At 48.3% G+C, this 16,074-nt stretch overlaps 2 protein-coding genes across 2 annotated transcripts; one reads left to right on the top strand and one right to left on the bottom strand.

Moving 5' to 3' along the window:
* Window positions 1–231: 231 nt before the first annotated feature.
* Window positions 232–4,277, top strand: TMPRSS5 (transmembrane serine protease 5). The gene is made up of 12 exons (XM_062608497.1): window positions 232–350; window positions 559–666; window positions 891–1,013; window positions 1,448–1,583; window positions 1,852–1,965; window positions 2,148–2,191; window positions 2,275–2,437; window positions 2,538–2,716; window positions 3,065–3,163; window positions 3,450–3,592; window positions 3,950–4,102; window positions 4,269–4,277. Exons 4-12 carry the CDS (start codon window positions 1,465–1,467, stop codon window positions 4,275–4,277), a joined length of 1,023 nt encoding a protein of 340 aa, XP_062464481.1. The 5' UTR covers window positions 232–350; window positions 559–666; window positions 891–1,013; window positions 1,448–1,464.
* Window positions 4,278–4,407: 130 nt separating this feature from the next.
* ZW10 (zw10 kinetochore protein) lies at window positions 4,408–15,949 on the bottom strand. The gene is made up of 16 exons (XM_062608646.1): window positions 15,804–15,949; window positions 15,562–15,696; window positions 14,792–14,893; window positions 14,541–14,618; window positions 14,257–14,416; window positions 13,431–13,580; window positions 12,971–13,162; window positions 12,354–12,517; window positions 11,922–12,104; window positions 11,259–11,497; window positions 10,293–10,364; window positions 9,467–9,636; window positions 9,010–9,140; window positions 8,436–8,567; window positions 7,269–7,471; window positions 4,408–6,268 (listed from the first exon to the last, which is right to left on the bottom strand). The coding sequence occupies exons 1-16, from the start codon at window positions 15,918–15,920 to the stop codon at window positions 6,148–6,150; spliced, it is 2,349 nt and encodes a 782-aa protein (XP_062464630.1). The 5' UTR covers window positions 15,921–15,949; the 3' UTR covers window positions 4,408–6,147.
* Between the last annotated feature and the right edge of the window lie 125 nt (window positions 15,950–16,074).

The following is a 16,074-nucleotide window of genomic DNA, read 5'->3' as shown; positions in this document are numbered from 1 at the left end:
AGCCCCGTGCTGGAGCGTGCAGTGGGAAACCTGAGCTGCTTGGATGAGCCCCGTGGGCTCGGCTCCTGGGCCTCGGCAGCAGGACTTGCTCCAGGCTGTCATGGTGAGAAAGGCTCCCTCGCCTTGGCAGCGTGGACAGCAGGGTCGTGGCTTGTGCCCTGTGCCCTTCCATGAGCGCTGGGCTTTGCTGCTGGACCCCTCTCCAGGACTCTGCTCCTCTCCCTAGAGCCCAGCCTTAGCTGAGCAGTTTCCTGGCAGCCCACTTCACACTGAGGATGCTGTGCAAAGCTGGACCCCGGCAGCTGAGGCAAGGAGGGAAGAGAGGAGGACACAGGCCTCTCTGGGGCACGGTGGGTGAGCATTTATGGGCTTTGGGAGCAGGGGGGCCCTCGGAGTCTTGATCTTCTGCAGGATCCATGGCCTTAGCTCACCTCTTCCTAACATTACAGGCAAAGGATCAGGCAATTCCCAGAAACAGGTGTATAACATCTCAGGGGCTTGATAGTGCTGTGAGACAGGTGAGACCATGCTAATCCTCTCTCCATTTCTTTCTTAAAGGCTCTCCTCATGCATCTCTCCAGACTCTTTGCACCATCAGGAGGCTGTTCCTGCTGCTTGTGGTCACTGGGCTGCTAGGGGGGACAGCGGCTGGAGCATGGCTCCTAGGTCAGTGTCTTCTCCAGGGCAGCCTCATCCTGCAGCCAGAGCCCTGCCACAAAAGTGGCGATGCAAGCTTCTTGGTTGGTGAGCTGTGACTTGGGAGAGGGAGACGTGGCTGTGGTCCCAGCAGCAGGCTCATCAGCTCTGCCAAAGGGTAGTGCAGGATCATGTGCATCCTCGGATGCTGCACAGGCTGAGCGCATCTTCTCCTTCTTCTTTGTTTCCTGAAGTGAGATGCCTGAAGAAGCCTCAGCCAGACCATGGCTTCACCCTGCTGCAGGAGCCAGATGTGACCCCAGTGTGCAGTGATGGTGAAGAGGAAGACCCCGTGGTCCAGGGGGCTCACAGCAGAGGTTTACATCTTTGCTTGCTGCTACACAGGATGGGGAGAGAGAAGCAGCACGCAGGACAGTGCCTGCCAGGGCTAGCAAGGGCAGAAAATACACTATTATCAAGTATCTCCTGCTGATCCACGAGCTTCTTTCAACTGCATTTTGTGATTGATTTGCTCTGCTTTTAAGCCCTGCTGTGTTCCCCAACATTACAACTTCATTGCATGGAGGGATCCCACAGAAAAGGCAACTCTTGCTGGACTCCTCTGCATGTGATCACTCAGCAGAGCTGCCACACAGGCACTGAGAATGTGTGAATAGGTTCTGTAGAGTTTCTAATCGCTTCAAATAGCTTTTTGCTGGGATATTTTGTTTGGTGCTGGGTTTTTTGTTTGCTTGGTTTCCATTAGATGTGCATCCGCTGTGCTGGATTGTCTTTAATGGCATGGCTTTAGTGTCTTTCAGAATAAACATGGCAAACTCCTTACTGGAAGCACGAGTGGAAGGCCATCCCGGCTGGCTCCTGGCATGCCACGAACACTGGAGTCTCTCCCTGGGCACCCTGCTGTGCCAGCAGCTCGGCTATCTCAGGTGGGCATTGCAGAGGCAGCCACTTCCACCCCTATTCACCCTGGTCCAAGGGGGATGAGCTCAGCAAAGGAGGCTGAGGGGTTAGTCACAGCTGATGCAGGCCGGAAAGCAGGGCTCAGACTGGCACAGGAACCTGTGAGAGGAGCTGCAGATCTTTCCTGCCAGAGCAGCAGGGCTGTGGGCTGTTGTTCCTATGGCTGCATTAGAACCCTGATCCCCTAGCAGGTCCCCAGCCCTTTCCTGGGACAAATTACTGTTGCTTCTGCAGAATGGCCCATCAGAAAGGAGTGAACCTGATGGATGTCAAGGTGAATGACACACGGGAGTTTGTTCAGGTGAGAGCCCACCAGGAAGGCAGCCTGGAAGACCTGTGGCAGGTCAGGTAAGGGCAGCTCTGGGTGGAGCAGAGTTTGCTGGTGGGGCTGAACCAGACTATAGAAAACTGTCCTGGGGGTGTGCAGGAAGCGACCCCCGTGGGGACTGGGACAGCTGCCCTGGGGCTCCCTTGGGGCACCAGGGATTTTGGTCCATGTGCACTGTGCCCAGAGGCTTATCCTTATACAGGAGCAGCTGTGAATCAGGTCGAGTTGTGGCTCTGCAGTGCTCAGGTGAGTGGCCCATCCCCTCCTACATTGTGAGGGTCTGGTGCCTAAGCTTTGTCTATTACATGCTCTCCCCATCTCCCTTACAGAGTGTGGGCTGCACCCCAGTGCTGCTCGGGTGGTCGGGGGTGCGGATGTGCCCGCGGGGCGCTGGCCCTGGCAGGTCAGTGTGTACCACGGCTCCCAGCACCGCTGCGGAGGTTCTGTGCTGGCCCAGGAATGGATCATCACAGCAGCTCACTGCGTGCACAGGTACCTCCTTTGCCCAGCCTCGGGGTGCTGAGTGTCCGCTCTTACCCAGGCCTTGGTGCTTGCTGCCCTACAGCAAGAGGCACGCGGTGTCTCTGCTCAGTTACAGGCGGTTTCAGACCTCTGCCTGGCTGGTTTTTGCTGGCGTTGTCAACCACGGCTCCATCAAGCAGGAGGACGGGGTATCAGTAAGGAAAATAATTTACCACCCGCTTTATAACGACAACAGCCTTGACTACGACATTGCTCTGATGAAGCTCCAAGTCCCCTTGAATTTCTCAGGTAACGGGCTGCCGTGATGCTGGTGTGTCCTTCTGCCACCTGTGGGGTTGTCTGGTTTATCCCACAAGTAAGAGATAGCCAAACCCCAGCCTCCTCTCAATGTGCCATTTCAGAGCAGCCCAGTTGGGGTACCCAGCCTGGCACCTGGGAGACAGAATGCACAGCAGCAGGGTGTTTAACTGTGCCAGAGCTGTGAATCACTGGGAAGGTGGCTCTGGGAGCTGGTCTGGGAGCCTTTCACTTCATGTGCCGGACTGACAGCTCCACAGCCTCTCTCTGTGTCCCTGCTCAGCACAGCATGAAGCTGTCCCCACTGGCCTGGCACTTACCTTGTCACCTTCTCAGCAGATGCCATCCGTGCTGTGTGTCTGCCACCCTCACACTGGGACCTTTTCCAGGGCACGCAGTGCTGGGTCTCTGGCTGGGGTTATACCAGACCAGGCCAAGGTAAGCTCCCATCTTATTCCCACTGCTCAGAGGCTTTCCCCTTGCTCCCCACTGTCCCTGTCCTTCCCCTTCCATGCTGCATGTGATCTTGCAAATGGCACTTCCTGCCTTCATCCCACCCTTGCTCCAGCAGCTCTGCACCCCACAGCCATATCTCGGGGCCGGGGGCACTGACTGCTTTTAAACCCATGAAGTTTAAATCCCATCTTTCCCATCTGATAGATAGAGCCCCTCCTGCTCCCTGCAGGTGGAGTTTCCCTCTTGTCTTCTCTTTCTCCCTCTCCAGCCCAGGTTGCCAAGACCCTGAAGGAAGCACTTGTTCCATTGATTGGTACCAAGAGGTGCAATAGCTCATGCATGTACGCAGGCGAGCTCACTGCCAGGATGCTGTGTGCTGGCTATCTGCATGGGAGCGTAGATGCGTGCCAGGTAACAGGAGGGAGCAAATGATGCATGCAAGGTATGTGTAGCAGGTATGGAAAGGATGGGTATGTTGTATGTCTCCAGTAAGTGCTGGGATTTGTGGCAATAGCTTGCAGGAAGCAGTCTTGAGTGCGGTGCAGCGTGGAGCCCGCAGTGCTCTGGTCCATTGATGTCAGGCTGAGATTTAACTTATCTTTCTAGAAGGAAAATGGGAACCTTGCAGGGAGGCCAAGCACTACTTGTACCTGCACCTCAGCTTGCTGCATGGCTGATGAACAAAGCCATCTGGGAGAAGCCAGCCTGATCTGCACCCCAGCTGCCAGGAGGCAGAGCTGCTTCCTTAGTCCTTGCTTTGTCTTGCAGGGTGACAGCGGGGGCCCCCTGGTTTGCCAGGATGAATTCACGTGGCGCTTGGTGGGCATTGTGAGCTGGGGCCAGGGCTGTGCGGAACCCAACTACCCTGGGGTCTACACCAATGTGGCTCAGCTTCTGCCGTGGATTCATCACATCACTGAGGTAAGCTGGAGCAAGCAAAGGTGTGTTCAGCCGTGTGGGCTGCAAAGACAAACCCCAATGCAAGCATCCAATTCTAACTCTTCCCCTGTGCTCACGCTTAATGCATGAACCTCTAGAACAACCTCTTTTATGGTAGTGATTCTTTTCTCCTCCATTTTTTGACTAGGTGTACTAGAAACAAGGCATGGAAGAGACTTCACAGAGCAACCTTACCTTTTCCATGTAGCAAGCGGAGAATGGTCCATGGCTAATTTATCCTGTTACTATACCCGAAGGGAATCCCCAGATACCACCAGCAAAAGCTCTCAGTATAAACAGTTTATTAAAGAAAATAGCAAATTACATTTCTATGAACAATCCACACGAGACAAGTGTTGTTTTCCAAAAGATGTGGGGGTTTTTGGATTGCTGGGTGTAAAGGGGCAGGGATCCCACGAGACGCAAGTGCTCTGGGAACACTTCCAGCCTTTAGATAAATTACTTGGAGGAGAAGAAAAGAAAAAGCTCAAGTTCTAAGTAGCAGTCAGGTTTTGCTTCAGTATCTCCCTTCCTTGCTGCTTTCAGTCTGTCTGCCCACTTGACTGTATTTGTTCCCTCTCTGTGCCAGGTAAAGCCAGGAAGAGGAGGGTCTCCTGGCCACTGCTGTGCCTGGCACATCCAGCAGGCAGAAGGGCCATTCATTCTGCAATGGCTTAGTGCAACGTGGAAGGCAGCTGTGAGCCAGGTCCTGCACAAATGCTTGCAAATGCGAACCAAAGTCAGACAAGAGTGCGAATGAAAAGGATGCAACAGTAGGGAACAGATTAAAACATTAAGCTCTGTGACTAGAACTTTCATAAGTGGGTTGTAAGCACTATACAGTAGGAAACACTTTGTTTGTGTGCAGCAACTGCCCCATCTTGGCCTCCAGGCTATGTCGTAATGAATGCTCTTGGTGAGTTTTTGAACTAATAGAAATGTACCTTTCTCAGTCTTAAACACAGCCTTTTGTAACTTGAAAGATGATGCTATGAGTGCACACTTCACTCCCTTTTCATGTTCATTTACAGTTCTCTATTCTTAAAGGACTATGTACTACCTGAAACACAACAGCTAGGCCAGACCTGCCTAGTTCATACACAACAGAAAGGTAAGGGAAGGCGCTGAACTGGCTTCTGCAGTTGGTAAAGTGAGATAGAAAAATTCTCAGTCCGCTTTAAGACATTTTCCATGAGGAATTCTGCCACTTGTGCAAAACCCTGTGGCTTGATAAACTGTTCACTCAGAACAGGATCTCCTCTCCCCCACCTCCCCCTCCTTTTCCACTCCTGAGGCCTGCTCTTCAGAGAAACCTGAGGTGGGAAAGAGCAAAGTTTGGCACTTTAGCATTGTGTGGGTTTCATATGTAACTTGCATGGACAGAAGAGGTAAGACACAAAGGGGCTCCTGCCCCCGATGTAAAACTGCATAGATAAGGTTCACTATTGAGAAATAAAAATCCTTCTACAAGGCCCTTAAGCAAGCAAGCTTGAGATGATATTACACAGTGCCTTGCATGCAAGGCCCACCTGCCAGCAGTGCCTGATCTCACGAAGAGATGTCAGATACAAGAGTTATTTCCCTATGCTGTGCTTAATAGGAAGATGAAATCCGAGAGAATGGAAACTGGTGAACATCACACAGAGCAGCTCTTCTTCACCACGGACCACAGACCCACCAGTGCATGAAGCAAAACTTGGATCTGGGCAGAACACCTCTGGGGATCACGGCAGGAGATTGAACCTTCAAGGCCAAACTTTGTCTGCCTGGCAGATAGAGCATAAGAAGTTAATGCCCCTGTCTTACCCACCTTTGTTCTGGTCCCAGATGTACAGAACCATCCTCTCTGCCCCACAGACACTGTGCTAGAAAATGCTCAAGTCAAGCCCCCAGGGAAGCACTTAACCTAATCCTAAGGTTTTTTTTTATACCAGTACAAATAAGAACGGTCCAATCCAGAAAGTACTTGAAGACTCAGTTTCCTCTTGCTTTATCAGAAGCTGCAACGTGTAGGAGTGAAGGCAGAGTTACTTAATTTTGGCCAGTGCTGCTGCTCTCCTTTCTGTGTTCTGGAACAAGGCTCGGATCAGACTCTTCACTTCAGCTGCTGAGAATTCAGCTGCAAGAGGTCCCTTCCCATCCGCCCACCTACGTGGGAGAGAAAGAGCTTTATTTAACCAAACTGCACAGAAATGTCACGTTAAAACAAGCCTCCTGAGCACTCATTACAGTGGTAAGTTTGAAGGTAAAACCCACCCAGTTAGCAGCCTATTAGCTCTATGCAACTTGAGCCCAGAATTGTTTAGTGGGGTATATAAAGCAATGGTCTGTGGGGTGAGTTTTGCACTTGTTACAAACTGTACCTTTTCCTTTTCCAAAATAAGCCCAAAGCCCGTCCACAAACCTCCTATTCATCTCCTAAACAACAGGAGAAATAAGTGGTTTATGCCCAGGTGAAAATAGAGTTGGGGACTTTGGTGTCTACCATGGTTCCAACAGCAGCAATGAGGAGGGCAGAGGAAAGCAACTGCTTTCCCTGTGTGCTTTCTCCATGGCTGGTACCTTTTTCAGCTGAGCCTGCTGAGGACAGTATGTTTTCTGGCCATTCGGCTGTATGCATAAGGCAGCTATGAATAGGCAATGTCTGGCTTCCGACAACTCATGCCAACTGAAGTAATAGATGTAATTATGCAAATCCTCATGTATAATTCACATAAATCCTCCTTGTAAGTTAAAAGGAGCAAGAAACAGCATCGAAAAACCAGAGGCCAATCAAGTGGAATGACTGCAGCAGCAAGGCACAGCTAACATCAAAAGCAGCAGGCAAAATGCCAGGCTGCTTACTGTGAAACACTTCTCAGTTTGGAGAAGCCCAAGGGGATGCACAATCACTCTGTGGTTGCCTCTCTCATGCCACTTGTTTTTTACCGTTGCCTTTTCCTTGCAGGAAGTGGCCGAATGTATGAGCAAGCTTGAAATGGACAGTAACTGCTGCAGGGGCTCTTTCTTGGCTCTGTGTTTATCTGGTCCTTATTAACAGTGGTTGCCTTTCACCTGAACAGAGTGCCCTGCTGATGTCAGACATCTTCCCAGCTGCCTTGTATTGGGGTGACGAGCTAACTGGAAAGGAACAAAGGAAGACACCTACTGATCTACAATTTCTTGGAGGTTGGCTTGCAAGATGATCATCAGCTCTTTGAATGTCATCCACTTCTGCACGTAGACTGGAACTTCCTCTTGGTACTTCTTATTTTTGTCATCTTCAGGTAATGGGGTGAAAACTTGGGGTCCTTCCTCCACCATGGTCCTACAGAGGGAGTACAACCTATCTGCATCTTCTGCAGAGATATCCTAGAATAGATGTTAACAGGGGAGCAGTTAGGTGTTTTCTGGAGTGCCAAGAAATGAGTGAAATGAAAAAAGGTGCCTGTGAAGATGAAAGCAGGGGCTTCCATCATGTTTACTATTCTCAGGCTAACTTATCTCACAAGTAGCTATCTCAGCAAGCTCTCAGTGTCTGCCTCAGAACCAAGGCTGTGCTTCTAAGCAGCACATTTTGGTGCAAGAGCAAGCAGTTCACTGTGAAGCAGAGGTGTTGTGATGAAGGTCTGAAGAGTTCACAAGGAAACAGCTCAGGCATTGCCAGCCCAGTGGTGAAAGCCAAGCTTTCTGGCAGGCACAGCCTGAGCAAGTGTCTGTAAACTAGTTGTTAAGGGAATAGAGGACTTACTGGCCTAATGCAGTAGGAAGGCTGTTTACATGTAGACTACAACTAGAACAGATGCACTAATGTATTTCTAACATTTGCTGTGAAAACATACTTTAATTAAGAAATGCAATAGAACAGCTCTGCTCAATCCAAGGTAACCTGACAATCACCTAAACACACTACTGGGAGTTAAGTGGAGATTTAGACAGGTAGTAATTGCAGTTTGAAATGCCACAGGTATTTCAGCATCTAGTGCCTAGATAGGATGGAGGCATTTATTAGAGATGGACAGAGTGAATGGAAAGGGTTTGAGACAACACTTAGCTCCTGTGCCCTGAAAATAGTAAAAGAGATACAGTCACAGAAATGTTTCTAGAGGAATGACACCTAAATCCAAACCAAGACAAAAATCACAGCCACTTTCCTGACTCTCCCCTTGACCAGACCGTCATGGGATCTCTGTAAGAGGTCTCATCTGGATGGGAGTTATTGGTATCTTGAACATATCGGAGAGACAGGGCCACAATTATAAGTTCTGTGAAAGACAACTGCTCCTGGGAACTCCTGCTTCTGGCAAGAACTTCTAGAGGCTACAAATGCAGTTACCTCTAGGGCAGTGATCCTAGTGACAATCTCTGTGAGAGCTGTGTTCAGCAGAGTCCCCATAGCCTTGCAGTACACATTCACTGGGAGGACATCTTGCCAGACTTTTCCCAGTCTTTTCAGCTGATGTAATACCTGGAAGATAACAGCTATGTGTTACCTACGTGTTATCAACAGAACTCTGAGAGATATCAAATGATAAGGTGATTACATATGGTCAGTCTGAAAGAAGCCAAAGGCAATGAAGTGTGCAGCTATCACATGGAACAGACATTCCTGGGGAAGGGAATGCAACATTCTCAGTTTGCATTAAGGTTTATCAAAAGTGGAGCAGATCTTTTAATTGAAAATTATAGATGGACTATACACAGAAGTTCAAGATTAAGCAGCTTTTCCTTTCAACTTGGAGCCAGAGGGACTGAACTTGGCTCCAACTTTACAGCCCAGGGGACAAAATATCACGCCAGAAAACTGTTTAGAGAAGTGCACAGTTCTCAGGACTGAGATTACAAACTCTGCCTTCCCAAGGACAACACCTACAGCCAATGGGATACTTGGCTCTGACTGCCTCACTTACCTGCCTTATTGCTTTATTAGCTGCACAGTAATTTTCCTCATCATCCATATTAGAAAAATTCCTGGCACTTGACAGCCTCTCCAGGATTTCTCCTTTTTGCACTCGCATCTGGGCCAGAAAACACTCCATCCCTTTAGAAGCAAAAACAAGCACAGAGAAGCAATTAAGCAATCAATAAACATCTCGCTGGATAATCAAGTTCTTGGAACTATGTGCTACACAAGAAGAGCTGGGTGTCAAAGAGTTAAGCCTGAAGCAGCCATACTGTCTAGAGTTGCAATGCTCTGTCAAGACTTCCCAATCCAGAAAATGTCCTTGCTACTTGTCCAAAACCCTTAAATGACAATCCACTGCTCGAGTCAGTAGCCACAGTTACATGAAATCATTCAGCAGCAAACAGCAGGATCAATTACCACATCATCCATCAACAGATTTCAATAGTGAAAGGTAAAATTACCAAGTCTCCTAAAACCAGGCACCATGTCTACAAAAGTAGCTGCTCCGTCACACAGGATGTTAGTCAGGCGGTATCGGAACTGGTGTCCCAGGGTGAGCAGGTGGTGAGCAATATACATGCAGTTGTTGTGGTGAATAGCTGCCAGCTGGGGTAATTTCTGGAGGTTCTCCCTGTCCCAGCAAGGAGGCAGAGAAAAGGAAGAAATGTTTTTATTTAGATATAGCTGTGTTAAAAACCTGTCATGCCTATGCTGGAGAAACTCCTGGTCTGTCTCAGATGCTGCAAGTAACTGTGGGCAATGCCTGATAACGAGACCAGCTGGAATAGAAGCGTTTAAGAGTTTCATGACTAGTGAAATGGCAGTTTGGCATCTGAACCATGTGTTACATGCTCATTGTTTCTAGCAGCAGATTTTTGAACAGGAACATACTTTGTTATAGCAAAGTTCTGCTGAGAAAAAGAGAGCTAAGTCCCTTTCGGTAATCACCCCAGTGGTTTCTTACAGCAATGTATCACTTGCAATCTTCACTGCTGTCCTTTCTTTTACAGGGAAAACATCATGAAAAATCTGTGCATCACACCTCGCGTCAAATCAAACTGCCTACAATCAATCACAACTGTTTTAAGAACTGCAATCTATCTCCTTGGCCACAGGACTGCCAGCTCCAAACCTCTCAAGCACCTATTTCACAGCAGGTATGATTTACAAATAGATGAAGAGTACTAACTTCTTGCTGCTGGAGGAAGCCCTTACTAATCTGGGGACAAGTGGGGCTGTTTCAATAGCACTATTCTCTCTCCAAAACAGACACACACAGGCACTTACTTGTGGTATGTTGGCACTACATCATAGAACAGCTGGAATATATTCCGTACAGAATAGAAAAGCTGTATGCAGCTACAAGGCAAATAAGGTTCACATTAGTTTGTCAGTGGAATTAACATCTGGTTCACAAGTGACCCTCAACCTTTTCCAAAACAAGGTTTTGTTAGTAGTGAAGTACTGGCACAAAGAATAGATTGTCAGGACCAACTACAGCAATGTCAACAAAGGCAGCACTCTGGATAATTCACAAAGGCTGTGATGACCTTGCAAGTTCAGTGTGGAAAAGACAAGTTTCAGACCACATGTCAGAAGGGAGATATATGAAACCCTAGGAACAAAGGGGACAGTGTCTCTTCCCCACCAAGTGTGGGTTAAGAGTCATGCCATGGTACATTGAAGGGCATTCAGTATCTAGGCAACTCTCCTCCTCCAGGGCTGTGGTCTCCAGTTTTTAAAGCAGACTGTATGTGGTCCATTGTTTGAAGAGCCCTGACAGATGCAGAGCTGGAGCAAAAGCAAGCAGGAAGTCCTCTGAGAATGGGTGCCATCTTTATCATTTCATGGTTTTGATTTTTCTAAACAACTGACAGCTAACATACAACAAAACACTGAAGCAAATGCTATGGCAGTATTTTTCCCAACTAAAAGACTGAAGCCATGAACTACGTTGTGCACACTAGGGAGTCTGCCACATTTTCACTGATTTAATAGCTAAAATACAGTGAAGCGTAGCTGAGTGTTCCCTGGAAACAGTCCAAAAGGCTGTTTAACCCGAGTATTGCAGGGAACCCTGTCTGCAGCTGTTCAGGGATGCACCCCCCAGCCAAAACAGTAGCTTAAATGACTGATTCTAATTTGAAGGTATCTTTTGTTCAAGTCCTTTTAATCCACTAGCAGATGCTTGGTGTTGCCAAAGGCAGTAAGAATCTGACCTGGAAGAGTTATTTGCTGATACAGAATTCTTACCACGGATCTGTGCTGGAAGTAGCCTCCAACAGTGTCTGATAAGCCAACTCCATCAGTTTCTCCACTGAGGAACTGATGCGGCATGTGGGCAGAGAAAATGTGTACTGGCTCAGTTTAGTCTTATTCTCCAAATTCACCACGTCGTTGTGCAGAAGTTCAGAGGCTTTTGGCATTTTTGAGTGATCTCCTGCCCTGGGATCAGGAAGCTTTGGTAGGGTTACACAGGAATCAGGTGTGATCTAAGGGAAGGTGAGAGGTGTAATATCATTTAGAGCCACAGAAAGGAGACTGCAAGACTACGAAACACTGAATGACAGAAATTTAACACTCGAGATAAACACAAAGGTGCAGAAGTCCCCTAAGACTGCTCGAAGTCTCCTGGCTTATGAATGACACAGCAGGCCACAAAACAGTCCATGTCCTGTTGCATGCCTAGAATCAACTCTGTAAGTAATCTTCTATAATTTCTTATGCTTATTACACTAGCCAGCAAAGCCTATGCAAGCAAACTTCTAATATTTTAAGAAACATCCTGTTTGTCAAGATTCCTGAAGAATCAAAAGTATCTGGTGTGCCACAAACCCCCTCCTATTTGACTGTTCTAGACAAGCCTTCTTCAGGAGCTTTTTTTTTCCACATAAAGTGCACTGCATCAACAGTCACCTTTACAGTATTGTGTATTTCTGAGGTCATCAGGTTCCTGGCTGCCACAATCACATCCTGGCACTTCTTGTTAGCAAAGTGGGAGTTGACATTACGGGCATACTTCAGTAAATCGGTCGTGTCTCCTTTCAAAAACTGCATGTTCTTCAAGGCTTTTTCAAATTCCTCTGTGGATTTAATCACCTGAGAAGAGCAGACATGTATTCCAAATTAACACAGCTTCCTAAAACCAAAGATCAAAATCAAAGTTGGGTATAAACTCTTTCACTTGGCTGAAAGCAATGGATGAAACTGGGTCTTAGAGGGCACTAATGACCCAACAGCTTTTTAGCAATCCTTTGGAAAAAGCTGGCCCAGCTTTTTTCTTCAAGCTGGCAACCTGGCATTTCCTGCCAGGAAACTGCGTGGATCTGAAACAATCTTGAGACCTACCTCTATATACTGCTCTAGTTTGCTGCTATTGGTTGGGATTGAATTCACCAGACAGTTCTGAATGAGGCAGTCTGACAGTTCTTCCCATATCATGTCACCTAGCAGTTCTGCCAGTGTAATACCACAACCCTTTTTATCTTCCACAGGCTGCTCAAGAGGCACATCTGTATGCAAGAGAACAGAAAGGGATGTTAACACACCTGCTTTCTGGACCAGACCCTTTACCAGTTCATTTGATCCCCCCTGTCAGAACAGCATTCATCAACTGCTCCATAGTCTTACACTGGAGGTAAGCTCTTGTGCTGGGTCTATGGAACCACCCACCTGCCCAAAAGACACCTGAATTTGTGTGAACTGAGCCTGCTTTCCAGTGTGTTTGTTTCATGAAATGCTAGCAAAGCCCAGGCCAGTTTCTAGCCAATGTGACCAGCTAAGTCTGGTTTGACAAGGTGCCAAGCTGTCCAAGAGCACAGCATAGCAAGGTAACGTTAAAAGTTGCTTAGATGCTAAGCATAATTCAATATGCTTAACAACCAGATATCACATTAAACTTCACCTCCAATTACGTGAAGAAGACACTGATCTCAGTCTAATCCCGAAAGGCAGAAACTACCTACTCAGCAGGTATTTGTGGAGAACTTCAAAAATCAGCCTGATCTTGTCAAAAACCTCCATAGGAGAGGAATGATCCAAGCTAGGCTCCTCAGACTTAAAACGTAGGATGAACACATCGGACTGTTCCTCTGTGCATGGCTGAAGAGACGGGTATAAAATCAGAGGCTTGAGGATGTGCTTCAGCAACAGCTGGCCTGAGAAATAAAAAACCAAGATGTTTTCCAACAGCAGAAGGCAGGCAGTTTGCTCCAGTGAGGCCAAACCATAACTGCTTTGGATGCAGAGACTCTTTGCATGGTGTGGGAGAAACACTCTCTTGATTAGCTGTACTGGGGAACAGCAAATGAGGTAAAATGCTGGGTCTGGTTTCACTAGGACTTTGATATCTTCCTTACAAGTCTGAACTCACACCCACTGGGCTGTTTTATAGCTATATTCATCTGGATCCACAGTCTGTCTTACCAAAGATTTTAAGCTTGGTGTGCAGTTCTCCCAGGACAGCAAACGCCTGCAGCACAGAAGCAACAGGGGGGCCAGCAATCTCCTCCTCTTTTGATGATACCGTGTGCAAGTGCAATTCTGAATGCAGCACTGACTCCAGGCTGCTGCCTTCTAAAGAAAAACAATCATCATCTTACTGTCAAGAGTGTGGCCAGTGATACAGCACTGAAACAGAGAAACTACTGCATTCCTCTGGTGGCAGCTAAAGCAGTATTGTACTTCTCCCCATTTCCACAAAACACAGCTCTTGTAAAAGAGCATCAGAAGAGGGTAGAGAGTCCCTTGTGTAACAGTGCAGGACAACAGAATGAGAATCAATCTTACAATGATTCAGGTTTCTCATTTCAGTCACCTTGCAACTGAATGATGTTTAGTGACAATCTCTTCTTCCCATTTCAAGTCAAAGGCAAAGGTTTTTCTCCTTTACAGAGGAAAAGCTTGTACTTCAATGAAGGCAGCAATGTACAAACTTCTGCCTTTCTTACAATTAGTTTCTGATCTCTGCTTCAATGTTTTTAAGAAATATGATGGATGAGGCAGATGATTCTTCAAAACTCTGTTTAAAATTTGTGGGCTATATTGGACTGGCTCTGGTAGCACCTAAATGCTCCAGGAGTGATAGCCAAAGAACACTGGCACTCATCACTCACACTCATTAGTTTATATGAATGGCAGAACCAACCTTAGTCCAACAGCATTAACTGTATTTTCTATGTTGTAGGTGCTTGAAACCAGGCATTTCAAACAGCAAAGCAAAGAAAGTGAAACGTACTAGAACTGCGAGTACCTTTTGAAGGAGGAAGCTTCCATACAGCCAATTTCTGCCACTCTTCTCCCAGATGATAGAGCATGTTCTGAGTCTGCACTGTGAGCTCAGTGCCTAGTGCCTTCAGGATCTTCAGCTCAAAGCCCTTGCGGGATTCCAGCAATCTGAGGTTGCTTTGTGCCTGGTGGTAAACGCCAAACACGAAACACAGGTAAGTGTTGCCCCTGCTATTGAACAGCATCTTGTGAAACACACTGAGAGTATAGATGAACAATATTGTCATATGCTTCTGAAGGCATTATTACCGTTTCCAGGTGCTGAGCTGCTGCAACGTACTTCTTTTCCAGCAGGGCAGTATTGTAGTCTTTAATAGCAACATCAAACTGCAACAAGCAAATAGAGCCAATGTCACTGTGTAGCTGCTATTAGACTGCAATTTTTTAAACAGCATGGCTAGAAGCAGGGGAGCTATAGAGAGTGATTCAGGAGAGAGCCCAGGATAATGCCACAGACTGAGTGAGGAGCACAGAGGATGCCTCCCACAGCCCCTCCTCACCTCCTGCAGCTTTTTCAGGATGCTCAGAACCAGTGTGTCTTGCTCCAGCTGCTGCTTCAGCTCAGTAAACTCGGCAACCGCAACGTTCAGATCTCGCTGAACCTGAAATAACAAACTGTAGTTTGTTATTGAACTACAGAATGTAGTCCATTTACAGCAAGCAGAAGTTATCAGACACTTTTCCCCTTTAACATGACAACACCATGAGATTTAAAGTATTTCTGTTAATAGAGGAGGATGAGAGTTAATGAGGAGGAAGAAAGCTCCATCCGTTTTTTCCTTATCTTCTGCAAACACTTTTAAGCTAGTTTTATCTTTTAATACGTTACAGGTTTTATAAGGCACTGTAAGGAAATTTAGTGTCAAAAGGCAGTCAAGAGAACTTCAGTGCTCCTTTAACACAGTCATTTAAAAGGCAAGAATGCTTGAACTGAGCCAAAAGTTAATTCTCAATTAACGCAGCACCTAGGACCAAGGCTGGGCTGGCCCATGACAGCATCCCACTGTACTGCAATACCCAAGGGTGACCCTCCTCTTTCGGAAGGAGTCGTGTGCCACACCTTTCCCGCTGTACAAGGGAACGTGGCCAATCCCTTCATGACAGCCGCCTTACACACCCCAGTGTGACACACACCTCTGCAGGTGGCATCTAAAGGCACCTTCAGCAGCGGCATCATCCAGGCCACTCAAGGTGTGTGTATGGGGGGGGGGGAGTGGGCCCGGGTTCGGGCTGAAAGGGAGCGGCCTCTGCGCAAGGCCCGCGCCGTCACCTCGCTCTCGATGCCCGCCTTCAGGAGGTCGATGCTGCTGCACAGCCCCTCCACCTGCGCCGCCAGCCCCTCGGCGCTCTGCGCGCTGGGCAGGAACTCGTTGTACTTCTTGTTGATCACGTTGCACACCTCTCCCTAGGGAACAAGGCGCGTTGGGGCCCCGCCGCTCCCGGCCGGCAGCAGCCACAGCCCGGCGCCCCCCGCTGTCCCCGCAGACCTCCCCCTTCCGCCCCCGGCCCTGCCTTCAGCTCCTCCACGCGGCGGGACAGCCGCCCGATGCGGGTGCCCAGGTCCTCCTTGTCCAGGCGGCCCGAGTGCGCCAGCACGTCCGCCACCAGCGAGCCCGCCGGCGCCGCCATGCTCCCGCGCCCGCAGCGACACGGGGCGGTGCCGGCGCTACGGCGGCCGGTGAGCGACAGACTTGAGCGGGGAGTTTCTCGCTCCTGCTGGGGACCGCGGGGACGGGGCGGGATGCAGGGATGCTGCGGGATGATGTGGGCTCCCCGGCTGCTG

This window comes from Pezoporus occidentalis, unplaced genomic scaffold (assembly GCF_034315485.1).
Source record: "Pezoporus occidentalis ecotype Australia unplaced genomic scaffold, CSIRO_AGI_Poc_V1 ctg130, whole genome shotgun sequence".
NCBI lineage: Eukaryota > Metazoa > Chordata > Aves > Psittaciformes > Psittacidae > Pezoporus > Pezoporus occidentalis.
The sequence above is the reverse complement of the archived record's forward strand: the minus strand, read 5'-3'. Positions and strand labels throughout refer to the sequence as shown.